Raw genomic sequence first — 14,737 nt, forward strand, 5'->3', positions numbered from 1 at the left:
GTCCAAGATGGCATGTAGTTTGGCCAGCATCCTCCTCTCTGACACCACCAACAGAGAGTCCAGCTCCACCCCCACAATGTCACTGGCCTTATGGATCAGATTGTTGAGTCTGTTAGCGTCCGCTACCCTCAACCTGCTACCCCAGCATGCAACAGCATACAGGATAGCACTAGCCACCTCAGACTCATAAAACATCCTCAGCATTGTCCAGCATGTTGAAGGACCTCAGGCTCCTTAGAAAATAGAGGCGGCTCTGGCCCTTCCTGTCAAGAGCTTGAGTGTTCTTAGCCCAGTCCAGTTTATTGTCCATGTGTACACCCAGGTACTTGTACTCCTCTACAATGTCCACACTGACCCCCTGGATAGAAACCAGGGTCACTGGTGCCTTGGCCCATTGTAGGTCTACAACCAGCTCCTTACACTTTGTCTCATTGAGCATGATGGTTCTGCTCACACCATGAGACAAAATTACCCACCACAGCCCTGTACTCAGTCTCATCATCATCGCTGATACATCTCACCACAGCAGAGTCATCAGAAAACTTCTGAAGGTGGCAGGACTCTGTGTGATCCAGTCAGGTAGTCAACAATCCAGGACACGAGGGGGGCATCCACCTGCATCGCTGCCAGCTTCTCACCCAGCAGTGCTGGCCAGATGGTGTTGAAAGCACTAGAGAAGTCAAAAAACATGATCCTCACCGTGCTTGCCGGCTTGTCCAGGTGGGTGTACATCAACAGGAAGATGATGGCGTCCTCAACTCCCAGCCGGGCTGGTAGGTGGGAAGGGAGTCCAGGAGGGGTCTGACCATGGGCTGCAGCTGTTCAAGCACCAGTTTCTCCAGGGTCTTCCTTATGTGGGAGGTCAGTGCCACCGGTCTGTAGTCCTTAGAGCCACTGGGACGCGGCATCTTCGGCATAGGAACAAGGTAAGATGTCTTCCACAAAAATATTAAAATATTAAATTCTAATCCTAATTCTAATTTATTCTCTTAAAATAATATATTTTTAAACAAGCAATTATTTAGTAATGAAAAAGAACCGATAAAGAATAGATAAGACCCATCCCTAAACATGAGTTTAACACTACAATTTGTCCAAAAACTTCACCCTGGGCTGGGATATTATGACTGATAGCTTGTGCTGTGTACAGCCTGTATGTAAGATGTTTTCCCCTGTGTAGTCTAACTCATGCAACTTCTCAGGCCAGCAGCTGTAGCCGCACCATAGACTGCAACTAACTAACAGTTAGATAAGAGAAAGTGGGAGAAGGTACAAACCAAGGTCAGAGACTAACAGAGGTGCACTGAGAGAATAAGCTGTGGGAAAATACTGAATGTTGTGTGATCGGTTGTGGCTTTCACATATAATCACCTGCTTTGTGCCTTAAACTTCAGACACAACTGGGGAGCCGTAGATTCAAGACGGTGAGCATGTTGTGTCTCCAGATATATCTGTATTGTTTGTTTGTATTGTTTGTTTGTGGGGAAATAAATACTTGTAAAAGACATTGGTGGTTAATCAAACTATTTAAAACTAAATTGAGAGCCTGTGGTAAGAACTGTGAGTAGGTTTGTGCAAATTTAAAGGTAAATAAGAGACCAGGAAAATGGATGTAATGTGATACCCTGACCTTGGATTGGTTTGCCACACCGTGACCTGACGAGGGCACGGAACACTGGGTTAGAGTCCCAGTGAGCTGGGTTAGAGGCCCGGGGAGTTGAGGTCCCCCGAATGCTCGGTGTGAGAGTTTTAAGGGCCCCCACCGTTGTTTTATTTGAGGTGAAAGCCCTCGGGGGTATCACAAAAGAATTGGCATTGCAGGTTGATTTATTGGTGCAGGGGTTAGAGTCCCCCACTGTGGATTAACTGTGTTTGGGGTTAAAGTCCTCGGTAAATTGAGTAACTGTATTTTGGGGTTCGAGTCCCCGGTAAGAGTGACGCATTGTGTATAAAAAAAATTCATTGTGTTTGAGGGTTGGAGTCCCGTAAGTTTTATCACAAAGTACCAAAAATTAGGGTTAGAGTGAGTGAGAGACATTAATGACTTATCTGGGGATTTGTGTGTGTAATAATATTGAGTGCGTGTGTCATTAATGGATTGGAGGTAGACATTAAAAGGGGAATGAATGTGAAACAACTTGGTTAAAAAAACTTTACACAAAAAAAAAATTTAAAGTATGTTCTTTGGGGATAAAGTGAACAATTACTATTGGGAATGAAGTGGTATAATAATTAATAATTAATTGAATTATATTTTGTCATTCGCTGTGGTATTTTATTTCTTGTGTTGTGAAGCACTTTGTACTTTGTTTTGATAAGTGCTCTATAACTAAAGTTTTAGTATTATTATCATTTATTATAATTCTCCAGGGAAAGACTGAATTGAGTGTCTCAAATATGAAAAGCCTCCCCTCTTTGTTCATGGATACCTAGCGGTGTTAACAAAGTGATAAAGAGGAAGTTGAGTGAGAAGTAGTATTTGACTGGGTCAGTTGCTCAGGTGAACGCCATACAAACTGACTGGCTTAAATCAGTAGATAGGCAGGGAAAGCATGGACAGAGAATTTGATAGAGAGGTGGACGAGGGGGGCAGGGGCCCTGGAGGCCACAGCCCCTGGAAGCCACTGAAGGAGCAGATTCCATATATGTTGATTGCTGTAGGAAATGTGGGATCAGAAAATGAGAAAAAGAAAGCTAAGAAGAAAAGAATCAGCTAAGACAGAAATTGAGATAGTATTGGAAACACTAAAGGTGGATTTGAGTTCTTGAGAACCCCTAAGTATTTGTGGGGTGAGGAGAAGAAGTACCGAAAGCAAGCTGAGGAGGCAAAAAAAGGCGAGCAGGAAGGAGGAATGCTGGTGAAATGCAAGTATAAAAAGGCTTATGAGGAAGCAGAGAAGCAGAGACAGAGGTGGGTTCAGTGGGCTATGTATTGGCAAGGAGTAGATCACTGCGCTAAGAAAGAAGTTGGAAGAAAGAAAAAAGGAGGACCCCCGCCCTATGATCATGATGTCGCACGTTGCTCAGTTCCACCAGCCTCAATGTATCCCACTCTCCACATTACAGACGGGCAGTTTCAGATTGAAACCCTGCCCATCAACCCCCACCCTTGCACTTCACCGCCTAAGAACAGAGAGAGAAGGTCAAAGAGGGAGTCAGACACAGAAGATAGTGAAGGCAGCTGGAAGAGAAAAAACCGAAGGGAAAGTAATAAGAAGGAAAAAAGGAAGTCTAGGCTGGGAGCTAGCTCCGCAGATTTACAGTCAGAGGGAGAGAAAAAAGAAGAGCCATTTGTGACACGAAGCAAGAGAGAAGGTAAGGAGTCAGGTAGAAAAAGGAGCAGGGAAAGTGGAAACAGGAAGAGAGAAAGAAAAGGAACGTCAGTTAAAATGATGGGACTTGGGTCTGGTCTATACAACAGGGAGAGTGAGGAGGACCAGCCAGCGTCTAGGGTAGAAGCAGCAGGCCACAATAAAGGGGCCTGGTTAGGAGAAGGATTGGCAGAAAGTAGCAGCAGAGAGTCAGAGAGTGAAGAGGAAAGAGAAACATAAGAAAATCAAGCACCACAAACACACACCCTTAGGAACGGAAACATGTATGGGAGAAACACTTAGTGCATCACCTACAGAGAGCTAGAGATGAGGCTATAGAGGAAGCTAGCACTAAGGACTTGCAGTTGCAGTTGTTGAAATGGCAGAGGTTGGTCAAGGGGAGGAGGAAGGGGCGGTCAACCCAACAGAAACAACCAATACAGAGCCGGTCACTACTGTGGAGGGTATGGACATTGGGTTAAAAACTGCCCACGCAAAGCCCCACCCCCAGGAAGGGGGCGTGGAGGACCACCTCAAGGAGGTGTGTTTGCTCCCAACCCACATGCGGCACCGCCACCTAGGGGCCAATACCCCAGCTTTGGAGAATGGGAAGGGCCAGAGGACTCCCAGCAGTGACACACCCCACAGAGAGACCCGGAAGCTGAGGCACAGGCAGACCCCATGCTGGAGATGTGGGTTATGAACAACACACTGCCGTTTCTCCTTGATTCAGGGGCCACCTTTTCCATTATCAATAAATGGACAAAATTTCAGCAAAAACTGTGGACATTTCTCCCTAAGCAGTGGACAATGGCTTGTGCGGTCAGTGGAACCAGAATGTGCCGACATCTACTGGGGCCTCCTCGAGGCTACCACCACTTCAAAAGACAGTATCCTGTTCCAGTATGCTCAGTGGAGGCCCTGGATCTCTCTTCTTGACCCGTACCTCTCACCTCCAGACCCACCTCCTGTAACACTCTTTTACGATCAGGCACATACTGATTGGTATCAGGAAGCATTTGGTCAAATACAAGGCTCACAGTGGAGCATTAAAACACAAAACATTTATGTTGGTCCTGAGGGTGTAGCTGCAGCCGCACAGTTAACATCTGAACAACTTGGGTGGTATCGTATGAGTGATGAGTCGGCCCCTCATATCTCACCCGCATTACATTCTAAACATCAAGCTAAAGATCTCGATCCTATGATAAAAGCCGACACAACTTCCGACAGGTGAGCCACATGAGTGCGAGAGGGAAATCACAAAGGATGTCAAGGTGAGAGCAGATATGGAAGCTCAACCAGTGCTAGGCTCAGAACAGTTATTCACAGACGGGTGTTGTTATAAACATGACATAAACGGATTGCAGGCAGGATATGCTGTAGTCAGGCAGACAGACACAGGATATGAAACAGTAAGAGCAGAGCAGCTGCAGGGACAGCAATCGGCACAGAGAGCAGAGGTCATAGCAGTCACAGAAGCACTCAAATGGGGAAAAGATAAAGAAGTGAGCATCTATACAGACTCAGCCTACGCGGCAGGCGCGGTGCACATGGAAATGAGACAGTGGATGCGCACAGGATTCTTAACAGCAGGGGGCAGGCCAATTAAACATGAAAAGGAAATGAGAGAGCTGATGGAGGCACTGAAACTGCCCAGAAAGGTGGCTGTGGTGAAATGTCGAGGACATGATCAAACAAACGCTCCAGTGGCGAAAGGAAATCAGGAAGCGGATACAGCAGCAAAAAGGCAGCAGGGTACTTGCAAATGTACCAAATGATAACCAGTGAAGAGACTGAGCTACGACCCAAACTTACTGCAGAGGCAGTAAAAGAATATCAAAAGGGGGCGGGGGCCCAAGAAAAAGCAGTCTGGATGCAAAGAGGAGCTACGGAGCAAAATGGACTCTGGAGGGGGCCGGCGGACGAATGGTCCTCCCCCAGGTCTCAGGGCAAGAACCCTGAGAGAAGCACATGGCTTGGGGCATGTTGGAGCGAATCAAATGAACAGGAACTTGTGTCATTGGTGGCATCCGTTCCTAGCAGATATGGCAAGGCATTTTGTAAAAAGTTGTACAGTTTGTTCACATTTTAACCCAAAGCCGGTGGTGAGACCGGAAATGGGGCGTTTTCTTATTACTACCTGCCCTGGCCAGGAGGTGGTGATAGACTATACGGATATGATTGATCCGGTGAAAGGTTTTAGGTATTTGTTGGTGTGTGGATACGTTCACAGGGTGGCCAGAGAAAAACAGGAAGACAGTGCCACTGTAATCAAGTGCTTGATTAATCATTACATCCCAAGGCATGGTTTTCCAGCAAAAATTAGATCAGATAATGGAACTCACTTCAAAAACACAGATCTAGGGAGAGTAGAAACAATGCTGGGGTTGAAACATTCATTCGGCACTGTCTACCACCCCCAGTCACAAGGTAAGGTGGAGAGAATGAACCAAAACATCAAACAAAAATGGAAAGGAAGGAGAAAAAATGGAACACAAGACATATTTTAACGAACTGCAAGCTCTTGTTTCAGATTTCTCCAAACAGGTTGGCGAAAAGCAGGCTTTGACAGAAGGATCCACTCTACCCACAGCCCGGTGGGTATTACTGAGAGTCATCAAAAGGAAGTGGTCAGAGCCCAGGTGGACAGGACCGTTCGAGGTTACAAAGAGGACTTCACATGCGGTCCGGGTAAAAGGTAAAGGCGACACCTGGTTCCACTGGAGCCAGTGCACGGCGGCCTGAGGAGCCAGGATGGAGTGTGGAGGTGATCGGAGCAGATCTACGGCAACTACAAGCTGAAAGCACCGGCTCGGCTGAGTCGGAGAACACCCAGACCCCAACAAAAGAGGCAGAATAATCCTCTGGTCTGTGGTCGAACGGTACAGGGAAGTCAACCCCTGTACCCCGAGAGGAATCAGCGACAAAAACACACTGTTAGCTGCAAAAGATGAAGTGCTAGTAACCTCTCCTCTAGGTCATAGAAGAGCGTGCTGGACGAACACAATTCCCAGCCAGAAGTTGAAGACGACGGCATACCTCGACAGGACCCACTCAGTTTTCGAGGAACCCACTCAAATGACCACCTGTTGGTCCCAGGGACTCACAACATTGAAAACCTATCAACATCACTGCACTATTTGAGCTTGCTGTCTCTCAGTTCTTGAGAGCTGCTTCTTCTCTCTTATGTTACACTGCTTGCCACTGTAGTGACAGCACACTCTGCTGGATAGACTTTGTAGTAACACCAATATATTAACACAAGCCTTTCAGTTATATATCGGCTCATATCAGATAACATATGTCATACCGATATATCTGCGATAGGCCAATATCGGCCAATAATATCGTCCGACCCTAGTTCTAAGGCGCTAAATGTTTTGATAAATTACTATTACTGACTTTTTACTCACAAATGGACATCACGGCTTCTTAGAGATTTCTTCCTTGGGTTTGTAGTCATTGTAAATGGTGGCATGTGTTCCAATGGAGAGCATTTCTTTTTCTATTTGCGCATAGCACGTTTTGGCATCAGTGAGCAACCAGGACAAGAAGGCTACAGGCTGATTCTTTTGCAGAAGGGCCGCCCCTAATCCTTGGCTACTAGCATCTAGGGTTGGGCCAATGAACGATGTCATTGTCCACTGAGCCCTCTACCATCATAACATCGTTATTCAAAATAACCCCCATCCCCTTAATATCTCGTTACTGAAAGTGCAATAAAAGCTTTGCGAGTAAAAAGCTAATAAGTAGTTTATGACTTGACTAGTATTTTTTTATATATCATATGATCTGCTTAACGAGGTAACTTAAGCATAGTGTTAACTGTTCCTGCTGCAGCTTTCAGACCGTGGTCGGGAAGCACAGGGAAGACTTTGTTTTACTCCAGGACTGAAGTTGATGCTAACCTCTGGGCTAACCACCTTCACTTTTACCCAGCAGCTTGGAGGCAAGACACAATAACGTCTTGGATATTGAGGAGCTGCAGTATTAATTCATGGGCAAACTGTAACCTACACTGTTCATTTACTGCCACTAGACAACTTCACTGCTAACCGGTCCCTCTCCTCCGATCGCCAACACCTGTCTGCTCTGCTCTGAGTGCAGTCACTGTCTCTCTCTCTCACTCAACCACACACTCACTAGCACTGCCCTGTTCCTTAAAAAGGAGCCACGCTACTCTTATAACAAATAAGAGTTCTATAAAAAGAACCGGCGAACGCCATCTTTGTCGGTCGGCGGTGGAATGCGCTGTACTGCCTTACTTTTTGCTGGGTCAGGCCTCATGCCTTCGGCTATTATCAGAGGCCCCACATATGGCACTGACGCTTGATGGATGTGACACTTTGTGAAACTGAGCCTCAGGTTGTAGCTTGTGGCTCTCTCAGCTACTTGATGCAGAATTTTGTCATGCTCTTCCACTGTTTGTGCTGCAATGACAATGTCATCCATCATGCTTATGGCTCCGGCAATACCCTCTAGCATACTGTCCATGATGCACTGGAATACTTCTGGGGAGTATTTCAGGCCAAATGGTAGCCTTAGCCACCGAAACCATCCATTTGGAGTGTTGAGATTTTGCATCCAACAATGAAAGCACGTTGTCACCCAGTATTGGAGACACAACCTCTTCAACAGCACGTAGGGTTAATGCTCTCTTGATGACTTTGTTAAAGGTGCTTGGGTCTATGCAGATTCTTATCTTATTATTGCACACTGTGGCTACCAGTGAACTCACCCACTCCGTAGACTGGCGGACTTCACATCCCATGCAGTTTCTCCACTATCTTTCCTTTGAATGTGGTGGGTTGTCGGCGAACGGGTTGGGCCATGCCCTTTGCATCTGGGTCAATCTTGATGGTGTATGTACTTGGCAGTGTTCCAGTGGTGCGTGTCAGTTCTGGGTAATCGTCCAGTCTGGCTGGGGCACTCTGTGATGAGCTGGAGTCACTAGCTCTACTTGCCTATTCTGCAGCAGTATTCTGCAGTGAGTCAAGACGGACTATTAGGCCCAAAACCTCAGCTGTTGCGCCACTGAGCACATTCTCCTGTGCTATGTCCACTATCTCAAGCTCTGAGCTTGAGATAGTGGACATCTTTGTACTTGTGGAGATCTTTGTACTTTATTACGAGGTCAACTGCGGCCACAGGCTTTAGCTTGTGACTGCAGTATGAACTCAGTATCCTCTAAGAGCGTTTCAGCTCACTTGTGTGCATTAGCAGCTGATAACTGCTTAGAGTTATTGTGATGCACTTCGCGCTGGTGTCTATTCTGAACCTCACTGCTTTAGACAGGACTTGAATGTCTACTATCCATTTATCTTCTTCAGGGGGATGGGCCTGTGTCATGTTTATGTTCAGAGCTTGACCTCCACCGCATCATCCTGCACTTGCTCTTCATTCACAGAGTTCATTGTGTGCTTCCTACACACAGCCACCCAGTGGTTTGGTTTGTGACAGTAGGAGCATTCTGATCCTTTAGCTGGACACTTTCTCTGGTTCCACCTATGCCGAGGGTATTTTCCACAATTTGGGTAATTTTTGGGTTGGTTGACTGACGTTTGACTTTCATGGATTTTTTTCTCTCTGTCCTATGATAGATGATGTTCCTGCTAGAGGAGGCAGTGTATTTTGGTTTGACAGACACTGCTGCTACCTGTGAGTCTTCTCCTCTGACAATTTTAATTTCTTTTTGTGACATCTGAAGTGGGAGTGAGGGTGAGAATGGTAGCCACAGTGCACAATTACAAGATAAGAATCTGCATAGACCCAAGCAACTTTAACAAAGTCATCAAGAGAGAGCATTTACCATATGTGCTGTTGAAGAGGTTGTATCTGCGATACCGGCGCCAAAGTGCTTTCATTCTTGGATGCAAAATCTGGATTCCATCATATTGCATTGGATGAAACATCTTCCCTGCTCACAATATTATCTCAAGGTGAAGTCCTTAAATGTTCTATTCAATTTAAAATGATATAAAACAGAGAAAAGCAGCAAATCTAGTAATGTAAACTACCATTACATTATTACTATTTAAAAATTCTATGTGGAATTTGCATTGTGCTACTGTATGCTATCTCTCTCTCTCTCAACCCAACACAGCAGCGGTAGATGGCTGCCCACCCTCAGTCTGGTCGGCTGGAGATTTCTGCCTCTTAAAGGAAGTTTTTCTTTGCCACTGGGAAGTGCTTGCTCTTGGTGGGATTTGTTTGTTCTCTGTAAATTATATTATAAAGAGTACGGTCTAGACCTGCTCTATAGGAAAAGTGCAATGAGATAACTTCTGTTATGAATTGGCACTATATAAATAAAACTGAATTGAATCCTCACAGTGGAGAAGCTGGAACCAGACAAATGTTTTTCAACTTTTTTGCTTGATGCTGTAACATAATTTGCAATGAAGGTCATTTTTACAGCACATTTCAGTTTCTTATTTTATGTGTGATAGAAAGTAAATTACGAACTACGTTGTTGTTTAAGATGGTCTTAAAATGTAATTGTCTGACTGTTTCTGTAAAGGATGGAGCCACGAGGCCGTTGAATATGCGCTCTCTGCCTGCCCTGTTGTATTTCAGGCAGAGAGCTGTTATGTAAGAGATAATAGATCGATCCTGCACACATCATCCTCACATTAAGCTGAGCTGTCTGTGGGCCACATTAAACCCTCTCTGCCATGTCTCCATTTCAACAAACACTCGTCTCGATCCGACAAAAACAGCCATTTTGGCCCAGACCTGCTCTGTTCGGGCTAATTTTCGCTGATATAATTTTATCGTTTTGTCTATTACAGTGACATTCGGATAAACGTTTACTCCCGCTAGAATCGTAAACAGAAAATTTGAGCACTTTTTGTGATCCTATTCATGGGTATTTTTGCTGTAGTTAACATAAATGTCCGCTTTTTTTAAACCACCACCGAATTTACAAATGAGCCATACGTCGTTTGTTTAATATCCTGTTGTGTCATACACTTAATGACAGAAATTAAAGCTTACTAACTGTAGATGTGAGGTGTAGTTGAAATGAATTGAATCATTTATACAGCCTACAGAATGTGAAAGCAATACAACTGGATTAATGCAGGAAAAACAATCGTACAGGTTGAAACATTAATAATAGAATAAAATAAAAAAAAAAATAGCGGGTCATCCACCCACCGGAGCTCCGTCCTTCATTACGATCTTCTTTACCAGCACCACCCGGCCGGTGCACGCCGGCGGCTCCCCAGGCATCTCTTCACACCTGCCGCGGGTCACGAAGCATCCCTGCTGCGGAGATCTCCGCGGTTCTTCGGGTGCTTCCAGGATGCCTCCTTATTTAGCCCCGACGAGGCTTAACCGAGCTAAAGGATAATGATAACAATATAAACCGTGTTGAGACAATATCCAAAATGTCTCCCGTTAGATTCGCAGTCAGGTCAGACCGACAGTCCGCGGCTCGCCTGCTACGCTCGCTGACACTGTCAAGTTAGACAGAACTAGGAGAGGGTTTCCGGTTTAGGTTGCGGTTCTTTTCAGATCAAAAGCTTTATTTGTAAAAATCCACAACACTAAACTACTACCCAGAGATAAAAATATCAAAACCACAGTGTAGAAATACTCTGTTACAAGTATTCATGCATTAAAAATGTTACTTAAGTAAAAGTAGGCTACAACAGAATTATCATCAAGAGTACCAAAAGTACTAATTTCAGAATAATAGGCTATTAATACTGTTTCTAATTTTATAATAATATTATACTACACCACTTTAATGTTGCAGCTGGTGAAGGTGGGGCTAATTTTAAGTACTTTATCATGCTGGGTAGCTTGTGAAATTTCCCCTGGGGATCAATAAAGTCTTATTTCATCTTAACCTATGATAATGCATGACAATTCATTAGTTGATTATATTTTGTATTATTAATCTAAATCTTCAACGTAACTAGTACTGAAGTTATCAAATAAATGCAGTGGAATAAAAGGTACAGTAATTCACTCTGAAATGTTGTAAAGTAGAAGCATAAAGTACAGAATAACAGAAAAAGGAAATACTCAAGTAAAGTACAAGTACCTCAAAAATGTACTCAAGTATGTTGCTTGAGTAAATGTACTTAGTCACTTTTTACTGCTGCCAATCATCATTTACAGAAATCTAATATATATTAATGTAAACTGTACTTTTTGTGGGGAACTCAGACAACCCCTGGTGCATTTGTTTTGGTTTACACAATTTATATTACTTTGGGAAAATGTATTCACTGAATATGACAGGAACTCTTGGCCTCTGTTTTACATGCTTAATTTAACTGTTATTTTGGCCAAATGACATATTCATAAATCGAAATTTACAAGCAAGGGCCCAAACTCTTCTCAGCTTTTCATCTGTCAAACAATACATTTTGTCTATAGCTGAGCATTTTTGGTTGCAGAAACATCATAGTTCTCCTCAATTCTTTGCATATTTCTTTGTGGTAAATGGTTCCTAGACTGATCTTTTATACTGTGAAAGAAGAATCACTTAAAATACCCTTAATGAATTATTAATTTAACCCTGAAAATTCTCCAGAATCTGTATCAAGCAGCTTGGTAGCGAGACATCCCTTAATTTATCCCTTAATTTGAAAACCTACAGACCTACCCCTTAAGACACTTTCATTTCAAAAGCACTTACTCAACAAATTAAGTAAAATTTAAGGAGTACTAGTACGGACAGAAGGGCAGGAGACGCCGAGGTGGAGACAGAGGTGGTTTTATTCACGACACAGCAATGAGACACACAGTTAGTTGAGCAGTGGTGGGTGATGGATTACAGATACCGTCCTTGATAGACTGTGGCCGGAGGTCGGGAGCAGGAGTCACACACACTGGAGACAGGAGAACACTTGACAGGAGGAAGGAACACAGGACAGGAAACAAACACACGGGAAAGGGCTGGAGTCCAAAGCGTTTTCTTGTTCAGTGAGGATTCGCATCCTTGAATAAACGAGACTGGACAACTGACTGAGGTGAGTAGGGTGTTCTTATACTGGTGGTGATGCGGTGCAGATGGGGATCAGGTGTGTGTGATTGCGAACAGGTGTGTGTGATTGGGATCAGGTGTGTGTGATTGGGAACAGGTGTGTGATTAGAACTCTGGTGAGGGAGTGCGCTGTGGCTGGGTGACAAGTACATTCATAAATTGTAATATACCAAGGAATTTTTAATGGGTTTTCTGAATGCATTAAGGGGTTTGAGTGAAAATGTACAAAGTTACTTGTACCTTAGAGGGAAACTTTGCCAGCTCTGTATCATTACAATGTGGGTAGTATATGCAAATGAACAATGGTTAACTAGCCTTCATGTTGCCTGCACCCAGAGCTCCCTGTTCATTTGCTGGCAAAGTCCACCATGTGTCATCCGGCGGACTGTTGCTGGCTCTGGGGCTGTTGTTCGAACTACAGATTGTACTTCCACATTTTTTGTATGCCCGTCTCCACGAACTAGCTGATGTGGCGAACGGACATCTAAGCACCGAATCAGGTGTTGCGGCAATTAGTGCAGGATTTTGCGGCGGTTTGCTGGGGGGTGGGCATATTTATTTGTGCTTTAGAATGTAACTGCTATGAAACAATCAGAAAATAATGTTTTAGTTCTCTGATTCGCCGGCTTTCTCACTACCACCGCTGCTCTCTTCATTCACTCTCTACCTCACTCGACCACCGCTGCTCTCTTCATTCACTCTCTACCTCACTCGACCACCGCTGCTCTCTCTCTCTCTCTCAAACAAATGGACACAAACCAATACAATACAGACTGTTTTGTTACTAGCACGGCAACATTACAGTGTAAAAACATACAATACACTTTTTTTTTTAGGCTTAGCACATACACTGCCCCAGTTTGTTACCCGGCGGTGCTATCAGAGTTTAGCCGTGGGGTGAAACAGATGTCCGAGCACTGAGTGAGTGCAATAGCGACAGTGTTTTGTTACTAGCACAGCAACGTTACAGTGTGAAAACATACAAGTTTTCATGAGGCTTAACACATACACTGCCCCAGTTTGGTCCCCTGGCGGTGCTATCAGAGTTTAACGTTACCCAGCAAACATTGGCCAGACGGTGGCATTGACTCCCTGGCCAAAAATTGTCCAAGTTGGACGCCAGAAACTGCAATGTGGTTATGAGGCGGATGGCCGGATGGTAACGTTGTTTCCAGGTCCAATAATGGTCGGAGTTAGACCCTCTCGAACAAACCAGTAAATGCTGATCAAATTATTGCTATGAAAAAAGCAAATGCATGTGTCTTTTTTTTTTTTTAATACGACATTTGATTGACAATTTATTTGGTGGTGAAATGGTTGTGATGAGACGTTCACACTGTGACTTCCACTCCACATACAAAGACAGTATTACTTGACGCCCATTTTTAAAAAATAAACATGTTTGTGCCATTTATGTAGATATACATGTAAATTATATTCCTGTCTCGTCATTTTAAGCCTGTGGTGTTTGTAAGAGCAGAAAGTCTTTATTCAAGCTGTGTTTGATCAGGAAGTTTGCCTTTAGAGACGTTCTATGACGTCAGAGATGATATTCTTCAATACTCCTTTAACATATAGCATTAAATCTCTCCCTGAATTTTTCCCTTAATAGAAAAATGAAGGTTCTTTAAGATCTTGATTAAAGGATTTTGTTTTATTTCATTTGGTCAATGCTAAGTTTTTTTTTACACCTTAGAAGTTCTTAAATCGTGCAGATAATCCATTAAAAATACATTAATATATCCATCCCATAATGGGATGTCCAATTAAAATACCTTAATCACATATTTTTTTAAGGTAGGCCTACAAATTGAAGGATTTTTTTTTATATTCGCTGACTGGAGGCACAATGTTTCACATTTGAACAAATACAATGTTACTTGGAATGCCAAAGGAAAAGTTTTGCAGCAGTGTTTAAGATTAGATCTAATTTTCTCCCAGACGGGACATATTAATGGAACCTGGATTCATTTACTACAATCTGATGCATTACACATACATCTTATTCTGCTTCCAGTAGTGCTGCTACAAATGAATGTGACATGATCGCCTGCAGGAGCTGTGGAGCCCTTCACAGTTCAGTGGTTTGTTTGAAGACACTGTGGACAAAAAAACATGTCAAACAAGTCAACATCCTGTTGCTTTTACAAACAGACAAAACAATGAGAAAAATACAACAGGCAAATAAATTCAGGCTTACTGCTACTCTTCAGCAAACATTATGACTACATAACCCATCACACACTGCTAAACAGAACTACAAATATGGAAGCTCACAGACAACTTTTTCAAGTCTCAACACAAAATATTTGATACTCTTTTCTTCAGTTACTTTGTTAGTTACAAATATTTTATGCCATCTTCAGTGCTACACTATTAGTACTACAGTGGTAACCATGGAAACAGTCATCTATCCTGTTTG

The 14,737-nt window shown here is 43.6% G+C and overlaps 1 protein-coding gene across 2 annotated transcripts in view; it reads right to left on the reverse strand.

Moving 5' to 3' along the window:
- LOC122865220 (hippocampus abundant transcript 1 protein-like) overlaps positions 1-10,990 on the reverse strand; it is a 45,675-nt gene extending 34,685 nt beyond the window's left edge. The window contains exon 1 of one of the 2 annotated variants that reach the window (XM_044173338.1): positions 10,473-10,990. In XM_044173338.1, coding sequence (XP_044029273.1) covers positions 10,473-10,547 — 75 coding nt within the window. In that variant the 5' untranslated portion in view covers positions 10,548-10,990. The remainder of the gene's footprint in view (positions 1-10,472) is intronic. The other variant, XM_044173339.1, reaches the window with a different exon arrangement.
- Positions 10,991-14,737: the final 3,747 nt, after the last annotated feature.

This window comes from Siniperca chuatsi, linkage group LG18, assembly GCF_020085105.1.
Source record: "Siniperca chuatsi isolate FFG_IHB_CAS linkage group LG18, ASM2008510v1, whole genome shotgun sequence".
NCBI lineage: Eukaryota > Metazoa > Chordata > Actinopteri > Centrarchiformes > Sinipercidae > Siniperca > Siniperca chuatsi.